At 48.3% G+C, this 23,946-nt stretch overlaps 1 protein-coding gene across 7 annotated transcripts in view; it reads left to right on the forward strand.

The window, feature by feature from the left end:
- Positions 1 to 23,946, forward strand: part of PLCB2 (phospholipase C beta 2) — a 68,490-nt gene that overhangs the window by 15,105 nt on the left and 29,439 nt on the right. For 6 of the 7 annotated variants that reach the window (XR_013346379.1, XM_077818896.1, XM_077818898.1 and 3 more), the window contains exons 4-13: positions 6,379 to 6,519; positions 7,000 to 7,079; positions 13,716 to 13,769; positions 16,114 to 16,189; positions 17,031 to 17,131; positions 17,969 to 18,135; positions 18,981 to 19,127; positions 20,219 to 20,376; positions 22,493 to 22,575; positions 23,088 to 23,172. Coding sequence is in view for 5 of the 7 variants with exons in the window: in XM_077818896.1 (XP_077675022.1) it covers positions 6,379 to 6,519; positions 7,000 to 7,079; positions 13,716 to 13,769; positions 16,114 to 16,189; positions 17,031 to 17,131; positions 17,969 to 18,135; positions 18,981 to 19,127; positions 20,219 to 20,376; positions 22,493 to 22,575; positions 23,088 to 23,172 (1,092 nt within the window). In the remaining 2 variants the exon portion in view is untranslated. Of the gene's footprint in view, positions 1 to 6,378; positions 6,520 to 6,999; positions 7,080 to 13,715; positions 13,770 to 16,113; positions 16,190 to 17,030; positions 17,132 to 17,968; positions 18,136 to 18,980; positions 19,128 to 20,218; positions 20,377 to 22,492; positions 22,576 to 23,087; positions 23,173 to 23,946 lie in introns of those variants that run through there. The other variant, XR_013346380.1, reaches the window with a different exon arrangement.

Here is a 23,946-nt window from a genome sequence, read left to right on the forward strand (position 1 = left end):
ATACAGGAAACTTCTTCAACATAAACCACAATTTCTCTATTGTCTCAGTTTCATGGTGTAGTATGTGGGAGGTAAATAATTTGGACAACAGCCAGCAGGTCTGTAGCATGAAGTTAAATTCAAGACTAAAATCATATGACATGAAGGCTTTTGTAATGAGGATCAGTAGGGTTGCCAACTTTCTAATCACACAAAACTGAACACCCCTTTCCTGAGGCCCTGACCCTTCTCTGAGGTCCCGCCCCCACTCATTCCATCCCCCCTCTCTCCAACACTTGCTCTCCCCCACCCTCACTCATTTTCACTGGGCTGGGCAGGGGGTTGGGTTGAGGGCTCCAGTCGGGCGGTGCTTACCTCAGGGGACTCCCAGTCGGCAGCACAGCAGGGCTAAGGCAGGCTCCGTGCCTGCCTAGCTCCAAACGGCTCCCGGAAGCAGCCGGCATGTCCGGCTTCTAGGCGGAGGAGGGGCCAAGGGACTCTGCGCACTGCCCACACCTGCAGGTGCTGCCCCCGCAGCTCCCATTAGCCGCGGTTCCCAGCCAATGGGAGCTGCAGTGGATGCGCTGTGGAGGCGGGGGCAGCTTGCGGAGCTTCCCTGATTGCCACTCTGCCTAGGGGCCGCAGGGACATGCCGGCCGCTTCTGGGAGCCGTGCAGAGCCTTGGGAGGCAGGGAGCCTGCCTTCGTCCCACTGCGTCACTGACCAGACTTTTAACAGCGACCGGAGCCGCCAGGTTCCCTTTTTGACCGGGCATTCCAGTCGAAAACCGGACTCCTGGCAACACTAAGGATCACTGAAGTCTGACCTGATCATACCAGGAGCCTTGCTGCATAGGCAGAGGCAGAAAGGGAAGTATGTACTATACACATACTCCTCTGCATTGGACAGAAATCACAAAATAAAACTACAAGACCGTGCTAGAGATTCCTACTCTGTTATAAAATAAAAGTCTTCGGAGTGATTTTTTTAAAAGTCTCTGTTCCAGTCTTTCCCCTCCCCTCCCCATACTTCAAATGCATTCATGTTATGTTGGCTGTTGGAATCACCCTATGGGAGAAGGCACTTTGCTCTTGGAAGTTACAGAAGCTAGTTTGATAGTCTTGGGGTGGTATCTACCTTTTCCTAAAGGTAGATGTTTACCACAGACTCAACTAGCATTGAACTCTATAAAAATATAATAGAAAATGCCTGAAAAATAAAACCTTATAATTTACAGCATGCCTTTGGGTGTCCATTGCATTTTACAAGCACATAAGAAGTTCTGGGTGCTGAGCTGTTTTGAAAATCTGGCCATTTACAATCCAAATGTGACCAGAAAACTCAATGACAGGAAAGGAAGAGCTGGGATTTGAATTGTAATAGAATACAAGCATGTATTTGCATGTGTTCAACAAGGATATATCTTTACTGCAGAGTTAGCCCAGTTGATAACCCAGGTGTTGCCCGTGCTCCCTTTCTCTCCACGTGTAAGGGTACTGTTGGCCCCATACTAAAACTTAGTGGGGGTTTTTGGTTGGCCATCTCCCAGTACTAAAAGGGGAAGGGTCAATGAGAAATCAGGACTCTGAGACTGACAGTCCGCAAGAACAATAGGGAGAGGCCAATGCTCCAGGTCAGCCTGATTGACAGGTGGGCAGGCTAATGAGGGAACAGACTACAGACAGAGTGGGGCTGAGCTAAGGAGAAAGCAGGAGCCTGAGCTGAGCTGGGGGGCAGGGTCATGCTGGCCAGAGAGAACCAGAGAAGCAGCCCCGAGAGCAGACCTGTGTTGGGAGGAGATCTGCAGCAACCAGAGCCAGAGGAGCCAGAGAAGCAGCCCAGGGGGCGGGAGGCAGAGTGGAGCTGGGGCTGGGGCTGGAGCAGTCCGGAGCCGGGTGCAGTGAGCAGCTTGGAGTGGTGAGCGATGGGGGACCTTGGGCAGCGAGATCAGCGCAGGGAGGTGCCCCAGCTAAGAGGCCTTGCGGGCCGGACTTGGAGGGGGATCATAACCCCAACAGGGGGGCTGGCTCTGGGAAGATAGGTCCTGCCACCTAGAGCCTGAAGGTGTGTGGCCACCGCCAGAGCATGTCTGACCTGCAGCATCCCTGCAGCACAACCAGGGCCTGGGCAGGAGGCCTGGGACGTGTGAGGAACAGACTGTGAACTTCCCTTACATTCCAGAGATGCTAGTTCTAATGTTCCCGTCCCTCAGAGTGGGGTTATGTGTTTTCCTTAACCATTTTCCTTATTTTTTCAAAATTAATTGCTGTTTAATAAATTGTATTTGCTTTGGACTGTGTGGAATGATCAGTAGGTCAGGGAAGCATCCAGAGCAGAGAGAGCACCCCAGAGTGGGGACATGCTAGACCCTGACCTAAGTGACCACAACAAGGTTGGGGGTTTGAGCCCCAGAAATCCTGGGCCCAGCCTTGTTGGGGTTACGAGGACTCTGCCACACAGGAGAGTGGAAGGGGAGCCCTCTGGATAAAAGAGGTGGGAGCAAGGACTCAGATCCTTTCGCTAGCCCGTTTTACCAGGGTAGTGTATAAGCCAGGAAGGTTCCCCACAATAGCGGGACCATTCCCCTGCTTACACACGCACAAAAATCTCTAACCCTGGTTAAGAAGGTGCTTTAAGCCTGAGCTAGCAAGCACAGCTGAGGGCATAGTCTTGATCTTGGGTTTTGCTTCAGCCTGGGCCGGCAGCCCACCCTACTTTGTGGTGAAAAGGCAGGATAATCAAGCACTGGTGCTGGTAGACCTCCAATCCTATCCCACAGCTCTACCTGGGATGTACTTTTTGGTCTAACTTCTCCCTTCTTCTGCACTGGCTTTTTGACCTCCTGTTTGCCTGCTTCATTTCTGCTGCACTTACACAGCATTTGAATGGAGGTGCTGTCCAAGAAGCCCTCCTCTTGGGCTGCCAGTTGGCCAGAAGGTGTGATGTCTGTAAGACCCATAATTTGGGGGAATTTGTATGCTTAGTGGACAAGAAAGAGAGAGAGAAAGAGCAGTCCCAGTCAGTTGCACTACAAATCACTTTGAGGTTTGCAGACTGAATTCCTTAATGACATTCTCATTAAAAATTCTTGCAGCCAAATGCTGTTTTCTTTTGCCTTCAGAGCTGTCTGCAGGAATAAGGAGTATTTCCCCTTGGAAATTATTTACCTAAAGCATTGTTCTCATGTTCTTCCTACAGACAGCAGCTCCATGCTAGGTAAGAGAGAGCACCAGGCAAATGAATTAATAGAGTGGTCCAGTTTAATGCATCACTAAGAACTATAGGATAGCACACCAGAAATTCATCCCAGCACGTAGGCTAGTACAGCACCAGTGTGGATGCAATTACTTGGGTAGCACTTAGCATGGATGGAGCATCCCCACTGCAAAGCTAGCTACACCAGGCTAGGCTAGCTTGGGCTTACTGTGAGTTGAAGACATAGAATCATAGGACTGGAAGGGACCTCGAGAGGTCATCTAGTCCAGTCCCCTGCATTCATGGCAGGACTAAGTATTATCTAGACCACACCTGACAGGTGTTTGTCTAATCTGCTCTTAAAAATCTCCAATGATGGAGATTCCACAACCTCCTAGGCAATTTATTCCAGTGCTTAACCACCCTGACAGTTAGGAAGTTTTTCCTAATGTCCATCCTAAACCTCCCTTGCTGCAATTTAAACCCAATGCTTCTCGTCCTATCCTCAGAGGTTAAGAAGAACAATTCTTCTCCCTCTTCCTTTTAACAACCTTTTATGTACTTGGAAACTGTTATCATGTCCCCTCTTAGTCTTCTCTTTTCCAGACTAAACAAACCCAATTTTCTCAATCTTCCCTCATAGGTCATGTTTTCTAGACCTTTAATCATTTTTGTTGCTCTTCTCTGGACTTTCTCCAGTTTGTCCACATCTTTCCTGAAATGTGGCACCCAGAACTGGACACAATACTCCAGCTGACGCCTAATCAGCGTGGAATACAGTGGAAGAATTACCTCTCATGTCTTGCTTACAACACTCCTGCTAATACATCCCAGAATGATGCTAGCTTTTTTTGTAATAGTGTTACACTGTTGACTCATATTTAGCTTGTGGTCCACTATGACCCCCAGATCCCTTTCCGCAGTACTCCTTCCTAGGCAGTCACTTCCCATTTTGTATGTGAGCAACTGATTTTACTTTACTTGGGCCAAATTCAGAGGTGAATGAAAGTGATTCTAAGAGACTGCCACTCACACTTTCCTCAACTTGTAAGTTACACTACTGTAGACTCAGTCTCCCTTGTACCTACACCCACTAGACATCACCTCTGAATCTGGGCCACTACGTTTATGGTAGCAGATTAGAAGTTTAGCTGCACATATGCAGCTAGAAGTCGGGCCTGCTTCTGCTCCCACCGAAGTCAGTGGCAATTTTGCTATTGACTTCAAGAGGGGCAGGATCAGGCCGTTTGTTTGGTTTTGGCTGGAGGATTACATTTATATAGTGAATTTAATGCACTTCTTTCATGATTTGTGAATGTTACTTATTTCATTGTAAATTGTGGTGCCCTGCACCGCAGCACCTTACATTTGGGAGATTTTACGTGGTGATGAAGAAAATTAATGAAAAATAATTCTACAAAGATTCTGTAAAAATTGACATGTATTATCCTTAACGTGATCCAGTAATGAAATACATATTACACTAATCAGAGAAGGTCTATACTTGTCCAACTCAGGCTCTGGCGGGTCACAAATGTGAGGTGGAATGGAGGGGAGACAGGTTCCAGAAGTGAGGGGCTCTGACACTCATTTTATAGAGGGACCAACTCCAGGAACTGGCAGCAAGCGTGACTCAAGCGATCACAACTACTGGCACAAGACACAGGGAGAGAGTCCATCTCTCAGATAACCGGGTCCTAGACCATGGAGGGCTTTAAAGATCATAACTAACACTCCAGCTGCATTGGGAAGAGATAATGTTATGGTTATGTTGGAGTAAGGAGTACTGCAGTAATCCAGCCTTAAGACTATTGTGTGATGCTGACAAACAGCTTGTTTGTAATAAACTCAGGAACCCTGCTTCAGTAGTGTCTGTCACCTTATTCCATACATTACAATATCGGCAATGTCTGCAAATTTGGACTGGAGATAGGGTTGCCAGGGGTTCGGTTTTCGATTGGAACACCCAGTCAAAAAGGGACCCTGGCAGCTCCAGTCAGCACTGCTGACCGGGCCGTTAAAAGTCCAGTTGGCGTGGGGCCGGCAGGCTCCCTACCCAGCTCCACGTGGCTCCCAGGAAGCAGTCAGCATGTCCCTCTGGCTCCTAGGCATAGGGGCAGCCACGGGGACTCTGCGCACTGCCCCTGCCCTGAGCACTGGCTCCGCAGCTCCCGTTGGCCAGGAACCACGGCCAATGGGAGCTGCCAGGGTGGTACCTGTGGGCAGGGGCAGCGCACAGAGACGCTTGGCCGTGCCTTCACCTAGGAGCTGCAGAGACATGCCAGCTGCTTCCCCAGAGCTGCCTGAGCTAAGCACCGCCTGGAGCCCACACCCTGAATTCCCTCCTGCACCCGAACCCCCTGCCCCAGCCCTGAGCACCCTCCCGCACCCAAACTCCCTCCCAGAGCCCATGCACTGAACCCCCTCCTGCACTTCAAACCCCTGCCCCAGCCCTGAGCCTCCTCCCACACTCCAAACCCCTCATTTCTGGCTCCACCCCAGAGCCCGCACTCCCAGCCAAGAGCCTGTACCCCCTCCCACATCCCAGCCCCCTGCCTCAGCCCGGAGCCCCCTCCCACACCCCAAACCCATAATCCCAGGCCCCACCCCAGAGTCTACACCCCCAGCCAGAGCCCTCACTCCCACCCTCTGCACCCCAACCTCCAGCCCAGAGCCCCCTCCTACACCCCAAATCCATCATCCCTGGCCCCACCCCAGAGCCCACATCCCCAGCTGGCGCCCTCACCCTTCCTGCACCCCAGCCCTCTGCCCCAGCCCAGGGCCCCCTCCTGCACTCTGAACCCCTCATTTCTGGCTCCACCCCAGAGCCTGCACCCCCAACCCAGAGGGGGCGGGGGAGGGGGAGGGGTAGGGTTTTGGGGAAGGGGTGAGGCAAGACTGTTAGTTTTTTGAGATTAGACAATTGGCAACCATCACTGGAGATCTCTCAAGAAGAAAGTTTCTCCTGAGATCTCTTGGTCAGATCAGAAATGCCAGGCTGCTCTAGTACCTCTTCACATTCCCACTGGACCCAGGAAGTACAGAGGCCCACAGTGAAAATGAATAATATAAAAAGTTTTCTAAAAACTTTTTCCAGCTTCCATAAGGGTTCAGTGCAAATTTGGGTAAAGGTTTGGGTTGGGTCTTGTTTTCTGGTGTCAGTTTACCCATCCCCCTTCATTTTTACCTTGTTTCCCTTTGCAGAGCCAGAAGCTCCGAGAGGTTTTTAACTTAGATTTCCCAGACAACAACTTCCTGCTCAAGACTCTGACTGTTGTGACTGGCCCCGATATGGTGGATCTCACTTTCCACAACTTTGTCTCCTACAAAGAGAGTGTTGGCAAGGTATCTGAGACCTCAGGGGAATGGACCACCAGGGATGTCCAGGAATGGTAGTATTAGTGGAAAGCGGGAGGGTGGGAATTCTAAATCCCCTGTTTCTTGAGCATGACTGACAAGCTTGCCAGCTGCAAGGGACAGGAATCCCGTTCCAAAAGAGAGGGGGGTACAGTGCCCTTGAGCTCCAGCTTGGAGCCCCTGCAAGCAGAAGGAAGGAATTAATGTGCTGCTGCTGTTCACTTCATCATCCTCCTTCCTGCAGTTAAAGTGGACAAAGCAAAGGATAGGAGGGTAAGTTCAAGGTCCTACTGTAAGCAGGTGTAGAAACAGGGGCTCAAGACTAGGCAGGTGGCAGGGACTGGAGGGTGCGCACTGCTCCTCAGGCTGTGAGGACGGGATGGGAGGTCAGCACCATTCAGAGTGCAGATGCCATGTCCTGATTGGTGCCATTTTTCTAACCTCTGATTGCATTTGTTTTGTTGCCAGAGCTGGGCTGAGGATATCATGGCCATCGTTAGAAATCCACTGACATCCAATGCATCTCGCTACACCTTCCTGGAGAAAATGTAAGTGGCTTCCAATTAATGATACTCTTTAAAACTCCAACCCATTGCTCTCCCTGCCTGTCTCCGTAGAGAATGATGCCAGGGTGGGCTCCTTGGGAGCAAAGGGCTTCTGCAATTCAGCAACAAACCTTGTCTGAACTCAGTTGCCCATAACAACAGGTGCAATGTGGTATCTAGGCTGTATGTCACTTTGGGTGCATGTACACTGCACCCTTCTTTTGGCGGCATGTAGGGTGTATACCGGCGTAGTCTCCGTAGAATGGGTATAAATAACAGTGTAAACGGTGAAGCCTGGCTTAGACGAGCAGAGTAAAGACATGCTTGAAGGGTGTGGGACATACCTGAGTACATGCCCTAGACAGTTCTCTACTCACCCAAGCCATGCCTACCCATTTACACTGCTATTTTTAGCAATGTAGCATCCTGCTGCCTCCCCATTTCTGGAGCCCTTCCCCACACTGAAGGAAAGACTCTGGCAATGGTGAAAGGGTGTCCATTACTTGCAATGATTGGTTGTGGTCAGTTTGGAATCCTTGAGTCGTCTTCTTTTGCTTGTGCATCTGCCATCTGTAGTTTGCTCTGTTGATTGTTCTTTCTGAGAAACAAGCTGTAGATGTTGATGGTTTCTATTGAAGTCTCCACTGTTGGTCTCAATCACATATGATCTGGGTGCTGAATTCTTTTTCTTTATGGCAGCTGGCATTATCCATTCTTTTTCCTCATCCAGTTTGACGTGAACATAGTCTCTAGACCTGGCAGTTTTCTAACTGAGTGACATCTGTTGTAAAAGTGTTCATAAGCTTTGTTAGCCTTTTTATCCCATTTGGCTATTCTCTTCATTCCTGGCCACTTTGGAAATAGATTCTTTTCCAAAGATGGAATAGTAGTTCTGAGTTGTCTTCCCATCAGGATTTGTGCTGAACTATATCCAGTAGCTGCTATTGGTGTTGATCTGTAACACAGAAGAGCAAGGAAAGGATCTTCCTGCTGTAAGATTTTCTTAGCCTTCTCTACAGCTCTTTCAGCCTCTCCATTTGCTTCTGGGTAAAACTGGCTGCTAGTAAATACGGTCAAAATCATATTTTGTTTGGAATGACTTAAATTCTGCTGCAGTGAATTGTGGTCCGTTGCCCATCACTAGTTGTTCTGGAATACCAAACTGAGCAAAAATGGACTTCAGTTTCTCAATAACACTGTGGCATATTATGTCTTTCAAATACACTATTTCTATGTATGTGGAAAAATAGTCCATGAAGACCAGGTAATGATGGCCTCTGAATTCACATAAATCTTCAGTGAGTCTCTTCCAAGGTCCGTCTGGTAGAGGTGCTGTTATTAAGGGTTCCTTGTGTTGTGTTGGTCTGTTAGTTCTGCAGTGTTCATGTGCAGATGCTTTATTCTTTATCTCCTTGCTGATGCCTGGCCACCTGGTTGGCCCGTTCACAGCATTTAATTAATCCTTGATGTCCTTCATGGATGAGGTTTAGGATTTCTCCACTCATTTGTCTGGAATTACGATGCAAATTGCCTTTAATCACAAGTCCATTTGACTCATTCAATTGTCCACACACCACAAAGTAGTCTCTTATCACTTCCTTAGTGTCCTTTAGATACTCGAGTCAGCCGCCTCAAATGTAACTTGAACTTCTTGAAGTTGAGTGTCTGTCAAGGTTGGGTTTTTTTAGCTGGAGGAATCCCTTTTCTGACACTGGTCTGTATGCAGCCACAGTATCCACATTTGCCATTATGTCATCTTCAAGCTCACAGGTAGCTGAGTGTGATGCTGGGCTCTGTGATAGAGCGTCTGCTATCACCAGATTTTTCCTAGGAACATATTTAGCAACTGGGTTAAATTTCATTAACCTTAGCAGTAGATGTTGGCATCTGAGCAGTGCTTGATCCAGGTCTTTTCCACTGATGAGGTTTACAAGCTATTTATTGTCTGTTACCAGTCCACACAGATCTCTGTAGAAGTTCTCACATGCCCATATGCTTGCCAGGCACTCTTTTTCAATCTATGCATATCAGTTTTGTGCTCCTGTAAGGGAGCAAGAGCTCAATGCAACTGGCCCCCACTCAGAGCCATGTTGTTGCAACAATGCCCCACCTAGGTTATAGCTCCTTACATCTGCACTGACCCTTGTGGGTTTGTTCACATTACAGTACTGGAGAAATGGAGCAGTTGAGATCAATCCTTTTACCTTTTTGAAGAAAATGTCTTGATTTGGGCCCCATAGCCAAGATGTGTTCGACTTTAAGGGTATGTCTACACTGCAACTAAACACCTGTAGCTGGCCTGTGACAGCTGACTCAGACGCAGGCTGCGGGGTTGTTTAAGCAATGTAGACATTTGGGCTTGGGCTGGAGCCTGGGCTCTGGGACCCTCTCCCCTCACGGGGTCGCAGAGTCTGGTCTTCAGCCTGTGCCTGAATATCTACACAACAATTTAACAGCCATGCAGCCCAAGCTCCATGAGCCCAAGTCAGGTGACATGGGCCAGCCATGGGTATTTAGTTGCACTGTAGATATACTCCAACAATTCATTCAGTGGTTTTATCACTGTAGAAAGGTCTTGTAGGCATTGACCAAGGTAATTTACTAGCTCAGTATATATATATATATCAGTTCTGACAGGTTTCAGAGTAGCAGCCGTGTTAGTCTGTATTCGCAAAAAGAAAAGGAGTACTTGTGGCACCTTAGAGACTAACCAATTTATTTGAGCATAAGCTTTCGTGAGCAACAGCTCACTTCATCGGATGCATAAAAGTGGAAAATGCAGTGAGGATATTTTTATACACACAGACCATGAAAAAATGGGTGTTTATCACTTCAAAAGGTTTTCTCTCCCCCCACCCCACTCTCCTGCTGGTAATAGCTTATCTAAAGTGATCACTCTCCTTACAATGTGTATGATAATCAAGGTGGGCCATTTCCAGCACAAATCCAGGTTTTCTCTCCCCCCACTCCACTCTCATGCTGGTAATAGCTTATCTAAGGTGATCACTCTCCTTACAATGTGTATGATAATCAAGGTGGGCCATTTCCAGCATAAATCCAGGGTTTAACAAGAATTTCTGAGGAATTGGGGGGGAGGGGGAATAAGGAAAAAACAAGGGGAAATAGGTTACCTTGCATAATGACTTAGCCACTCCCAGTCTCTATTCAAGCCTACCCCCCCCCCCCATTCCTCAGACGTTCTTGTTAAACCCTGGATTTATGCTGGAAATGGCCCACCTTGATTATCATACACATTGTAAGGAGAGTGATCACTTTAGATAAGCTATTACCAGCAGGAGAGTGGGGTGGGGAGAGAGAAAACCTTTTGAAGTGATAAACACCCATTTTTTCATGGTCTGTGTGTATAAAAATGTCCTCGCTGCATTTTCCACTTTTATGCATCCGATAAAGTGAGCTGTAGCTCACGAAAGCTTATGCTCAAATAAATTGGTTAGTCTCTAAGGTGCCACAAGTACTCCTATATCAGTTCTGGTTCATTAGTTGGTGCATTCCATTCTCAAATTGCTTTTACTTTTTCAGGGCTAGGACTGATTCCATCTCTGTTTATGGTCTGTCTCAAAAACAAAATTTGGGGTAGGCGGAAATGCATTTTTCCTTGTTTAGCATCAATCCAGACTGATTAGGCTTAGGACTTCATTGAGTGGTTTGTTGTGTTGAAGATCCATATATCAGAATATCATCTACGAAAACTATAACTTCATTTGTGCTCATTAACAATTCTGCCATCTTTCTTTGGATAACTTCAGGTGCACTGGTAATCCCAAAAGGTAATCTTTGAAAGCAAAATCTCCCAAAGGGTGTGATAACTGTAGCACTTGCTTTAGCTAAAGAAATTGTTTAGATATCCGGCTGAGGCATCCCTTTCACTTTGGGGAGGAAGTCTTCCAGTGTTGGGAGGATATATTTTTCTCTCACAACTGCTTCATATAGTCTTTTAAGATCTACAGAGTCACATTTTTCCATTTTTCTTTATAACTGGTACTATTGGCACACACCAGGCTGTTGGCTCAGAAATTTTCTTCTAATATGCGAATCCACTCCCTTCTCTTTAACTCGGTTTCCACTTTATGATGTAATGAGGTAGGAATCCTTCGAGGTGTATGTATGTATGGTTCAATATTGTCTCTTAAGGTTATTTGTACTGGATTGCCTTTCAGAAGTCCAATATGACCTAATATTCCATCAAGTTCTTCCACTTGTCTCACTAGGCCCATCGTGGCTGCCACACTGCAGCTGAGAAGGCTGTTGGTCTGTAGCCCATAGATCACATACAAAGACAAAAGCGATGCATCCAGATCGTAAGTTATTTCTGTAGTGGACTGGCCCATGCAGGTCAGAATACTGTCAGAGCTGTCTCAGGTAACTTCAGCTTTGGAAAGGGTTGAAGGTGATTGTAAGTCCTTCTGAGATGACTGTGAGGTCAACTCCTGAGTCAATTATAAAGGCAATAGTCTTTCCATGAATATTCAGTTTCACTCTCCAGGAAGGCTCTCTGTCATCACAAGTGATAGATCCCAGAAATAATGGCTCTTGATTGTCTGTAATGTGAGTCAACTCCCTGATTGTTTTGGTGCAGCAAACAGCTGCAAAATGTCCATATTTCATGCATACATTATGCTGTTTGCCTGTGACTGGACATGCAGCACCCACTGTGCATGTAGGCTGGAATTTGTCTCTCAGGGTATGTCTACACTGCCCATGTTACAGTGTGGCCACGGCAGCGCTGTAACATGGGCAGTGTAGACACGCTTTATCGCCGGGGGTGAGCTCTCCTGGCGATAAAAAAGCCCCACCCCGAATGAGCGGTGGCAGCTTTATTACTGGGAGTGCTGTCTATACTGGTGCTTTTCAGCGCTAAAACTTTGTCGTGCGGGGGGTGGGGGGTTCACACCCCTGAACGACTAAAGTTTTAGCGCTGAAAGTGACAGTGTAGACACAGCTTTAGCCTCAGAGTTCTCTCTCCTTGCCTCAGGGGTTTTATGACAATGACTTTTAACACTTAAGTGTCTGTTTATAGCTTAGTGAGTTTCAGGGTTTTCAAATTGCTCCTGCCTTTTGTTATATTGTTTGACTAATTCTGACTCTTTTGCTATCTGCATAGCTGTCGCTAGTGTTAAACCTCTCTTCAGCTGTAGCTGCTGTGAAAGGTTTTTATCTGCTAACCCACTAACTACTAGCCTGTCTCTGATACTTTCATGATTTGCATTGCCAAAAATCAGTTTTCAGCCAATGTATGCAGAGCTCTTATAAAACATTCATTATTTTCCCCCTGGTTCTTGAAGTCTCTGGTGAAAACATGCTCTTTCGTAAACCACATTTCTGAGCTATAAAGAATGCATCTAACATAGCCAGAACCCTTTCATAGTGATCTCCATGACTTTCTTCAGTAAAGTCAAAGGATTTAAAGATATGCTCTGCCTGCTTCCCCATAGCATATATTAGCGAAGATCGCTGTATATCTCCAGTTTCTTTGTGGAGTTTTTTGCAATTCAAAATCTTGCAAAATACTGCTTTCTTTCTGTCCACTGGAAAGATTTGTCAAAGCTGAAGTTCTCTGGGGCACTGAAGAGTGGCATATTGATGAGATCCTGCAACCTTTGTTGCTGTTCCTTTTGTCTGCAACATCTGTTGCTGTTTTCCTTTTGTGTCTGTTCTTAATTTACTACTGACACCATGTCATGCTCCTGTACCAGATGTGGACTGGTCCCAGAACTTGCTTATACATACCAGCTATGTTCATCATAAGATCCTTTAATGCTCTGCGTGGTATGATTGAGGGTTGTTAAAAAAGGGATTTTTATGCACAGTGCCACCTAGTGGCTGAACGGCATAATACAATTTAATTTAGCATGCCCATTACAGCGGGGAAGGGCTCTGCCCATTTACTGGCAGCGGGGAAAGGCTCCAGCAGCAGGGAAAGACTCAGATGTGGTGTGCTTTTCACTGCAACATGCAACTACACCTACACTACATGCCACTGCCAGTGGTGTGTAGTGTAGACATAGCCATAATGAGAATGACTGAAACCAAAGTACACAGTGAGCCAGTTAAGCATATGCTTGGTATTATACAAAAGCAATTAAATCGAGAGCCCCAAGAGTTATATCCAGGGAAGATTCCCTCCAGGATCACATTAGCCCTGACACGTACTGAGTCTTTCTTTCCAGGACTGTGTCATATTATTTAACTGACCACAGGGATCATGGTAGAGCAACAAATAAAACCACCTCTCTTAGGTGTTTCTCATTTCTCATTGTGGTACAGAAGTATTTATATACTGTGCTGACTGCCTATCTTTGTCTGCCTCCTTCCCAAAGAGTAGGACTAAACCTCTGCTGGTGGGTAGCATCTCAAAATCTGCCAGACCTAAAGAAGAGCTCTGTGTAGCTTGAAAGCGTGTCTCTCTCACCCACAGAATTTGGTCTAATCAAAGATATGACCACCTCACCCACCTTGTCTCTCTCATATCCTGGGACCAATGCGACTACAGCAATGCCGCAGACAGGACTCTATTTGGCAGTTAACATCTGAGTTTCTTTCCCTCTCCCTGAATCCTGGTATGTGGGGTCTGGAAAGGTTATACAAGCATGTTCTTGTCTAATCTGCTCTTTTTCACAGCCTGGTGAAGCTGAAGATGCAACTCAATGCTGAAGGAAAAATTCCTGTCAGGAAGTGAGTACAGGCATTTATATCTCATTGTGCACCCAGTCAGGCTGAAAACAGAGCAGGTGGGTGAAGGGACGAGAACCCAACCTGGCTTTGTCTGCCTTGCTGCACCCAGAGGAAGACATTACCTCTTAGGGATTCTGGTCCTTCCCCAAAGAAGAGGGAAAGGGACTTCTGTCTCTTCTGGCTGTCCCCAGAAGGGGGTTAGGCCATGGGGGGATATGCCTTGGGAGATCCCACTAGCAGGGGCTACCCTTTAATGCAGTAAGAAGAACCCTGGGATTAGCCCTCTGATCTCAATTAGAGTAGAGATCAACAACCAGGTCTGGTCTGGGTTGTATAAAGCCTCATTTGTTGGGGTTTTGTTTTGCAAAACCAAGGCTGGGTAAGATCCAAATCTCATTTTAACCACCCTCCAGAATCTTAAGGGGTTCTGGTCCTGGTCCATCTCTAAATGAGCTGTCTGCTGGCTGGCAGCAGTGCTGGGACACCTGTGTTTCTTACTGCCCTCTGGGAATTCTGAGCTGATGTGTTCTTTAATTGCTTTCCCGTTATCTGTGTATAAAATCTTTGGGCCTTCTCCCCAGTTTATCCCAGTTTAATACCAGTGTATCTCCGCTGATTTCAGCAGTTACTCTGGATTTACGCCAATGCAAGTGAGAGCAGAATCGGGCTTGAGGCCCTGTTCCCCCCGTATCTGTGCTGGTGCAGTGACGGAGGAGGTGGTTCGCACTGCCCTTCTCCAGAGCAGGGCTACTTTAGCTCCTGGTGCACACCTGGGCAGCCATTGCAGTAGTGTAGAAATGCTGGGACACAGGACTCTCCTGACTATGCCCCCAACCCCTCCATGGCTCCCTTTACACGCTTCAATGGGCCCTCTGCCTCTTAGAAAGGGTCTCTTATGCCAGAGATATTCCTCGCGGGCCTGATGACCCCTTTGTATTGGTTTAACTGGTACAATGTAAAGGGGCTCTAACACAGGGTTGATTTTCCCCAATGATGTATAAATTCTCTTCTATATTAAGAGTAAGGGGCCTCATGGACACTTTCTAAGAAGTTTAAAACTGCCCTGAATGTACGGCTGGGGCAGGGCGTTGGGGTGTGGGAAGGAGTGTGGGGTGTGGGAGGGGATGCAGTGTGCAGGAAGGGGCTCAGGGCAAGGGGTTGGAGTGCAGGAGGGGTGCGGGGTGCAGGAGGGGACTCAGGGCAGCGGGCTGGGGGCTCAGGGCAGGGGTTGGGCGTGCAGGAGGGGATGCATAGTGCAGGAGGGGGCTCAAGGCAGGGGGTTGGGGTGCAGGAGGGCTGTGGAGTATGGTAGGGGGCTCAGGGCAGGGGGTTGGGGTACAGGAGGGGTGTGGCAGGGGGCTCAAGGCAGGGGGCTAGTGGGCTCAGGGCAGGGGGTTGGGGTGCGGGGTGCAGGAAGAGTGCGGCCGGGAGTTCAGGGCAGGGGGCTAGGGGGTTCAGGGCAGTGAGTTGGGGTGCGGGGTGCAGGAGAGGTTCGGGGTACGGGCTCCGGCCTGGCGCCGCTTACCTCGAGGGGCTCCAGGGTGGCAGCGATGCGCAGCAGGGCTAAGGCAGGCTCCCTGCCTGCCCTGGCCCTCGCCACTCCCGAAAATGGCTGGCATGTCCGGCAGTGGCTCCTGGGTGTGGGGTGGGGCAGGAGGCTCCACCACGCACTGCCCTCGACTGTGGGTACCACCCCCAAAGCTCCCATTGGCTGCAGTTCCCCATTCCTGGCCAATGGGAGCTGCGGTGGGCGGTGCACGGAGCCCTCTGTCCTCCCTCCCCCAGGGGCCTCAGGGATGTGATGCTCCCCCAGGGGCCTAAGGGACACTTCTGGGAGCAGCACGGGGCTAGGGCAGGCAGGGATTAGCCCCGCTATGCCACGGGGCTGGCAATCCCGTGGGCCGGATTGAAAGCCTTGACAGGCCAGATCGAACCCATGGGCTGTAGTTTGCCCTCCCTTGTCCTATAGGGTCCCCAGCAGAAACTAAAGTTGGCCTTGGTTGGGGAAACCTCTGAATTGAAGCAGCAGTGGAAATACCTCCTGTAAAATATTAAGTCCAGGTCCTCATAGGTATTTATGTATTGATATCAATGGGAGTTAGGCCCCTAAATACCTTTAAGCATTTTGTACATAACATCTCACCATGTATCTATTCTTTTTCTCTCTGTGAACCAGTTTTACATTCACCCTTTTGTCCCTCTCTCTGATTGTAGCTCCCCACTACCCCACCCCATCTTATCCCACCCTCTGACTGCACCTGCCAGCAGCCCCAACCTCTGCTCTCTCTCACGGCTCTTCACAAATTGTCATTTTGCAGGCTCTAACTGCCCTTCTCTCTCTCAGTATTTTTCAGATGTTTCCTGCAGACAGGAAGAGGGTAGAAGCTGCATTACATGCTTGTCACCTTCCAAAGGGCAAGGTGAGTGACTTCTTGGCATATTCAGAGGTATCCAGAGCTACAGGACAATACCTTCCCTGGCCCTGACCTCTTGACCATGATGTTGCTATCCCTAAAACAGCCCCAAAGAGGTAGACTTCCCAGACCAACACTCTAAATTACTGTGAAACTCTAGGTTTCAGAGTAACAGCCGTGTTAGTCTGTATTCGCAAAAAGAAAAGGAGTACTTGTGGCACCTTAGAGACTAACGAATTTATTTGAGCATGAGCTTTCGTTGAAGTGAGCTGTAGCTCACGAAAGCTCATGCTCAAATAAATTCGTTAGTCTCTAAGGTGCTACAAGTACTCCTTTTCTTTTTGTGAAACTCTATAGTCTGTACCATGTTGTAGCTTTACCCCGTCCCCAGCCATGATGACATCAATTATTATTATTTCTATTACAGTGTCACTGAGGGCCCCAAAGAGCTGACAGTCTCAATAGATAAGGTAGACAAAAGGGAAAAAGAGGCACAGAGACTTGGCCAAAGTCACTCAGCAAGTCAATAGTGGAGTCAAGAATATACCCCAGATATTCTGAATCCCAGGCCACTGCTTTATCCACGCAACAACTGCGCCTTCCCAAGGGACACCAGGGACAACTCACAACTACCCCATTGAAATAGCTTCCCCCAATCCATCACAAATTACTTGCCCTGTTCCTCTAAGCAACGTCTGATGCTCTGTGTGCTAATTCACATGACCACAAACAGGGATACTCCAGGTACTACGGAGCAGGGCAATAGGAATATGGGCAACTGGCTCTAATAAGGAAGTGACGGCAGACATGGGTTTGCAATACTTGCGAGCTGCGGTTTCATTTTCAGAATGATGCGATCAATCCAGAGGACTTCCCTGAGAAAGTGTATAAAACCTTCCTGATGAACCTGTGTCCCCGTCCGGAGATCGATGAGATATTCACCTCTCTGTGAGTCTTCCTCATGCTGCAGGGGCAGGCTTTGTTTCATGAGGGGAAAAGACAGGCAAATGGGGGACAATAAAGGAGGAAGATACGGTACAACTGAAGCAAGATGACTGGGGTGTATGAAGTGACTTCATTCTCAGTCCTGCTCCTAATGTGCAGGTGTCCGCATCACCAATGGAATTGACATGCTTACTGACAGCCTCAAAAGAGAGGGCAAGGCCTGGCAGGGGTATGGAGACTGAACTACCCTCTTCATTGCTAGAGGTGGTCACAGGTCAAGGCTGAATCAAATGGGTGGGAAGTGTGCACTGCCAGTTTCTGCACTTGAACCTGTGCAGTGAACAGGTAAAGAACTTTAGACCATGATTTTCAGAAGTGACCAATGATTTTGGGTCCCTCTGTGTGCAGGTGGCCAAGCTGGTGAAGGCTTAAATGGGTTTGATTTTCAGAGGTAAGTGCTCAGCTCTTCTGAAAATCAGGCCCCTTGATAGTTTCTCAAGTTGGGCACCCAAAACTTGAGGCACCAAAAACCATTGATCACTTCTGAAAACCTTGGCCTTGGTCTCCAATCTGTGTAACCTTTAACCAGCACTAAATACGCATAGAACAGAAATAAGATACAAAGAAGAGGAAAGGGTGCTGCAAGGTAGAGGAAGTGAGAGAGAGCTGGAGCCTTCAGAGAAAAGAAGGCCTTCTAGGAAATGGTGGGAGTCCAGAGAGATGGGCATGCACAGCCAGCTGCAGGAAGGGTTAGCTTGCGTCTCACTGCTGTAAAAGAGGTTTTCCAGTAATACTTAAATACATTCCCTCTTCCATTCCTCTCTGATTTTCTGCCCTTAGCCATTCGAAAGCCAAGCCTTACATGACCAAAGAGCACTTGGCAAAGTTTATCAACAAGAAACAGCGAGATTCCCGCCTCAATGACATGCTTTTCCCTCCTGCCAAACCAGAGCAGGTGCAGGGCCTGATAGAGAAGTACGAACCCAGTGGGATTAACATCCAGAGAGGTGAGTCTTGTTCAGCACACTGCCTCTCTATCATTCCAGTGCTATGGAATCATCTCACACTGCACATTACACTGATGCTTAGCAGAGTGTCTGGAGCAGCCAGTCTAACTCCTGCAGGCCCCTGTGTTTCAGCATTACCCACCTGCAAGGGAGCCAGGCCTCTTCGTTTCACTTCTGTTTATAGCAGAGGTGGGCAAACTATGGCCCGCGGGCCGACCATCCTGCCCGGCCCTTGAGCTCCTGGCTGGGGAGGCTAGCTCCTGGCCTCTCCCTGCTGTCCTGCCTCCCCCCACAGTGATGCCGCCTTGCGGTCAGCAGGGCTGCGAGCTCCTGCCGCTCTGAGTGGCATGGTAAGGGGGTGGCAGTGGCACACGTGCGGCAGTGGGGGATTGGGTAGGGGGTCTTGGGGGCAGTCAGGGGACAGGGAGCGGTTGGATGGGGCGGAGGTTCTGGGGCGGTCGGGGAACGGGGGGGTTGGATAGGGTGTGGGAGTCCCGGGGGGGCCTGTCGGGTGGACAAGGGGTGAATAGGGCCAGGGGGGCAGTCAGGGGATAGGGAGCAGGGGGGGTTGGATGGGGGTGGGGTCCCAGGGGGTGGGTTTGGAGCAGGGGGTCCTGGGAGGGGGTGGTCAGGGGACAAGGAGCAGGGGTATTGGATGGGTTGGGAATTCTGAGGGGGGCAGTCAGGGGGCAGGAAGTGGGAGGGGGCAGATAGGGGTTGGGGGCCAGGCTGTTTCGGGGGCACAGCCTTCCCTACCTGGCCCTCCATACAGTTTTGTAGCCCGATGTGGCCCTTGGGCCAAAAAGTTTGCCAACCCCTGGTTTATAGCTATGTTTTCCCTGCAGGGCAGTTGTCGCCAGAGGGGATGGTCTGGTTCCTCTGTGGCCCTGAAAACAATATTGTATCACTGGACAAAGTGGTGCTGTACCAGGACATGACCCAGCCACTCTCACATTACTTCATCAACTCATCACACAACACCTACTTGACAGGTATCTCTCCACTGGATGAAACACCTATACCAGGGATCTTCCCCTAGCTTCAAAGCAGGTGTGTTGCACCAAGCACATGTACCGACACTGAAGATGGGTTTTGCCCCATGTGCCATGTATGCTGGGCAGCAATCGGGCAGTTTGTAAGGAATCGACCCATTGGTAGGGATTTGAAAAGAAAAAGCATACTCTGCTCTTCTGTAGAAAGGGCAGGCCTGGGTGACGCCAAGCAAGGCAAAAGTACTAGGGAGATCAGCGTAAACACTCAAGCCAGTGAGTCACAGTCTCCTTGTGTCTGATGTATTCTTTTTTGGGATGGCCTGTAGCTGGGGTGTGATAGGGCATGTATAACATTTCCAGTGTAGGAAGGGTGAGCAATTCTTTGTCCTCAAGCTCATAGCCAGGGTCTTTTCCCATCACCAGCTCCATCACAGTGCAAGGTTATGGCTTCATCATCTGACCATATAGACAGGCACGGGTATTCTTGGGATGTGAGGGCAGGTTCCTGTCTCTCCTAAACATCTGGCCAGATGTGTGTCTCTCTCAGGAGTCCCTAGGCTGAGCAGATGTGTGCCACTCTTCACTGGTTGGGCATGTGCCTATCTTTGGGTGGAGGTATTACCCTACAAGGCAGGTATATATGCTTTAAGATTTCAAGGAGAAGCAGGTGTCCTGCCCAAGCAGCCGAGCAGATGTATAACCCCATAGACTTGAAGGCAGATCCATACCCCTTCCCAACAGCTGGGCAGGTGTAGATCCCTCAGGAATTCAAGAGCAGGTAGTTGTGTGTCCCTCCCAACTGACTGGGCAGGTGTCTCCCTCGGGGGTTGGTGGTAGGTGGATACCGTCACACTTCATCCCTCAATGTGCAAACGGTAAACACACTGGTATAGGCCATGCTTTGAGGGAGGAAGAAGTGTTAGGTAGGGCTCCACTGCCCACTTACCTAAAATCTCTCTGAAGTGTGGAGTGCATGCTTGCCCCGGGTGTGCACAGAGCTGTTTCCCCTTCTTATTGCTCTCCATGCAGAATGCACTCACATGAATAATTGGCAAACCAGAGTCTCTTCTTCTCCTCCTGCCCCTCTCCAGCTGGCCAGTTTTCTGGCATCTCATCTCCTGAAATGTATCGTCAGAGCCTGCTATCTGGCTGCCGTTGTGTGGAGCTGGACTGCTGGAAGGGTCGTCCCCCAGATGAGGAGCCCATCATCACCCATGGATTCACCATGACAACTGAGATTCTCTTCAAAGTGAGGGATTGTCTCCACAGATTAATTGTCCTGATTTTGTACTTATTTCTCTGTACCGAGAGTGAATAGATGAAGAATGGGCAGGGGGACACAGGTGTATGGATAGACGAGCTTATATTCAACAGGGTGGCCCGATGTGTAGGTTAATTGGGGGAAAGTAGATAGATAGGGAGAAAGTAGCGGGGCTGTTGTATGGATGGGTCTGAATAGATGAGGTGAAATACTTGTGAATTGTCAGATAGGGAATCAGAGAGGTGGCTGGGGGGATGGAGAGATGTATGGTTGAATGGATGAGTGCCTAGTTGTTGGAGGGTTGTGTAGGTGGATGGATGTGTGTGTGAATGAATAGCTGTGTGAGTTCAGACAAATGACAAGCACCAGGCATCTTTTCAGAAGTCCACGAGGGTTAAGAGAGAGCCTTTTTGTCTTCTACAGGTTGATGTCTACAGCAGGTTTGTAATGTTAAATATTGGCACTGTGGGGGTAATTCCTTTTGTCACGACCATGCCATGGGAGTACGCGATATGCATCCAGCAGAGCAGCAGCCATCTGGGATGTTGGTCGTACAGCTTCCCTGACTATTCACTCAAAGGCTCTACGGGGAAAGAGAGCCAGCCCAGGGTCATGCTTCATTGCCTGGTGAACTTGCTGTTCACGCTGAAGGATTTTGTTTTAGTGTATTTAACTGCATAAATTACAAAAACGGTGCATGGTAAAAGTCACACAAGACTACACTCACTTCCCCTCAGTCCACTCGGGCAAAGGCCAGATCCCACCAGACAGAAGCCAATAGTTAACAGCTCTCTTGTACTTAGTCTGTGTTTCCCCCACCCCGCATTCCTGCACTTCATTATTACCAAGACATATGAAAAAAAAAAACTTTCTCCTTCACTGCTCAGGTACCTTGACCTGTCTGTAATAGTTAGTGCTGGCAATTTCCCAGGCTACCTCTTTTGGTATCATGGGGTCGCTTTTGCATAGCAGTTCACTACAGATAGGGCAAATAATAGCACAATTATGTATTATGGAAGCTATAATTGCACAGAGGGGTTCTGCTAAACCATGTGAATGAACCTTAAATTGGAATTAGAGCCTGTTAACACAGCATGAGCCCAGTTTTTAGTTTATATAATACACAGATCCCCCATCTCCAACCCCGTCCGTCTAATAGCATCTTTTGCACCCTCTCCTCCTCTGAACTTGTAGCAGCTGCCTTTGAAATGCCGCTTAAGTGGTCCCCTGAAGTGGCACTGGAGCCGCCTTCCTTAGAGAGAAACCGCTTGTTGAATCAGGGTTTTGGCGTTGCGGGGCAGGGGTTGCATAGATTGAAGTCATTGGGCCATATTCATCCCTGGCATTATGCCACTGTCTTCCTGAAGCTTACACCAGAGCTGAATTTGGCCCAATGGATTGAACTCTGCAGTCCATGTACTATAATGCGGTATACAATGGATTGTATGATATCACTGAATGAATGGAGCAGGAGTAAGTGCGGGCAGATAATTACAAAGGAAAAAAACTATGCTCCTGGAACCTGCCAGTTAGCAACAATGGGAAAGAAAATAGAGAAAAGTTCATGGCAGTTTAATAGGGGCCTGGGGAAAATATTATTTTAAAAAAGAAATCAATATTGTTGAGAACAGTTCCATGGCAACAGCATCTGGAATGTTAGTTACTGCTGGTTGCTGAGCATTTCCATTTGCTGTGCTTTTAGACAGTCAGGATCAAGAAGGATTTTACAGGTAAGTAAAATGACAGACAAATGGACAAATTCAGAGGAAGTATGTGTTGCAGTATCCCCCTCAGTGAATCTTACACCAAATTTAGTCTCCCTTTAGATATATTTACTTTTAATCATACCCATGTAACAAGATCTACACTGGCCCTCCTATGCCTTCTGCATCACCTCTGAATGTGAAGTATTGAGTATAAAAGAAGGGAATCCAGGTTGTACGTCACATGCTGAGAGACCAGACGAGAGGAGTGTGTGAAAAGGAAGTTTAGTCATGCCTGGAAGAGTTGCTGGAAGAGATCAACTCAGAGATGTGAAAGCTGGGTGGCTACCTGTCTCAGGACACTATAGTAATGCTCTGTCTGTCTGTCTCTTCTTGTTTAGGATGTCATTGAGGCCATTGCAGAAAGTGCTTTCAAAACCTCTCTCTACCCGGTTATCCTGTCCTTTGAGAACCATGTTGACTCGTGAGTATCCAGTAGTTGCTGGTGGGCTCACATCTGGGGAACTCACGTGAAAGAATTAACTTTTTGCTGTCTGAGAGGAGAGGTAGAAGCAAGCACAACCTCTCCAGCTGCCTCACACATAGTTGTGATTTCCTGGGTGTCTGAGCCTGGGGGTAGCAAGGTGAAGCATTGGAGTTGCAGTGTTAGAAGTTTTTCTTGGAGGGATCAGAGGTGTTTGATGCCGAAAGATGAGATGATCAAACCAGTGAATCCCATCTTGCCACTCCCATTCAACCTCCCCAAAAATGCCTAATGCTGGGGAGGTGATAGAGCAGGGCAGATGCTGTTAGTCCTGGACAGGGGTTTCAGAGAGCCTGTGTGAGAGATCAGGATGAGGGGAAGTTAGGGTTAACTCTTTGGGCGGGGTAGCAGGGGTGGGTTTTGGGGGAAGGTGCATGGTGGAGGAGGGTTGCTTATGCTCTTTTCCAGACTCCATAGGTTCATGTCTCTTGTTTTATTGCATTATTCTTTAGGCCCAGACAGCAGGCTAAGATGGCTGAGTACTGCAGGACCATATTTGGGGACACGCTTCTGACAGAGCCGCTAGAAAAATATCCAGTAAGTGGAAGATGGGGGAGAACTTTTATTGGGGAGAGGGCATCATACACACAGGGATCACTCCTTCGTGCTGCCTGGTTCTGCCACCTGTGTGGTAATTTGGGGGATCCTTTGTGGCAAGTGGGAGGAGGCTTATAAAGGCATTACAGTCAGTGAGCCTGGAGACAGAGGCAGTGAGGGCAGACAGCTGGAAATGGGGCTGGGTGCTGAGCAACTTGGAGAATGAAGGGTGAACTTTTCAACCTCAGGGCCAGATTTTTTGAAACTAGAGGCCTGATTCTGCTCTAAGTTACACCTATGTGACTCCTTCGACTGTAGAATCAGACCCCATATGAGTTGTGCATGTGAAATACATATGTACAGGCATAGTCAGATAAGGAACATATGCAGCTGCATGCTCAGAACAGTGGAGTGCATGCCCAGATAAGTGATTGCACATGCAGCCCCCCAGTTTGCATGTACAAATGCATATTACCTTTGTGTAATCCCCATGCACATTACTACTGCTGTGCCATAGATATACATGGTGTTTTGCAGAAAAATAAAAAGACAACATCCATCTGCCAAAGTGCTTACAGACCACAGTACATCAAGGAATAATAAAGGATGGCATGTGGGGTGTTGGAGGATGGACAAGGTTTACAGCAATAGACAGGTTTCAGAGTAGCAGCCGTGTTAGTCTGTATCCGTAAAAAGAAAAGGAGGACTTGTGGCACCTTAGAGACTAACAGATTTATTAGAGCATAAGCTTTCGTGAGCTACAGCTCACTTCAT

Source organism: Eretmochelys imbricata, chromosome 6 (assembly GCF_965152235.1).
Source record: "Eretmochelys imbricata isolate rEreImb1 chromosome 6, rEreImb1.hap1, whole genome shotgun sequence".
In the NCBI taxonomy this organism is placed as follows: Eukaryota; Metazoa; Chordata; order Testudines; family Cheloniidae; genus Eretmochelys; species Eretmochelys imbricata.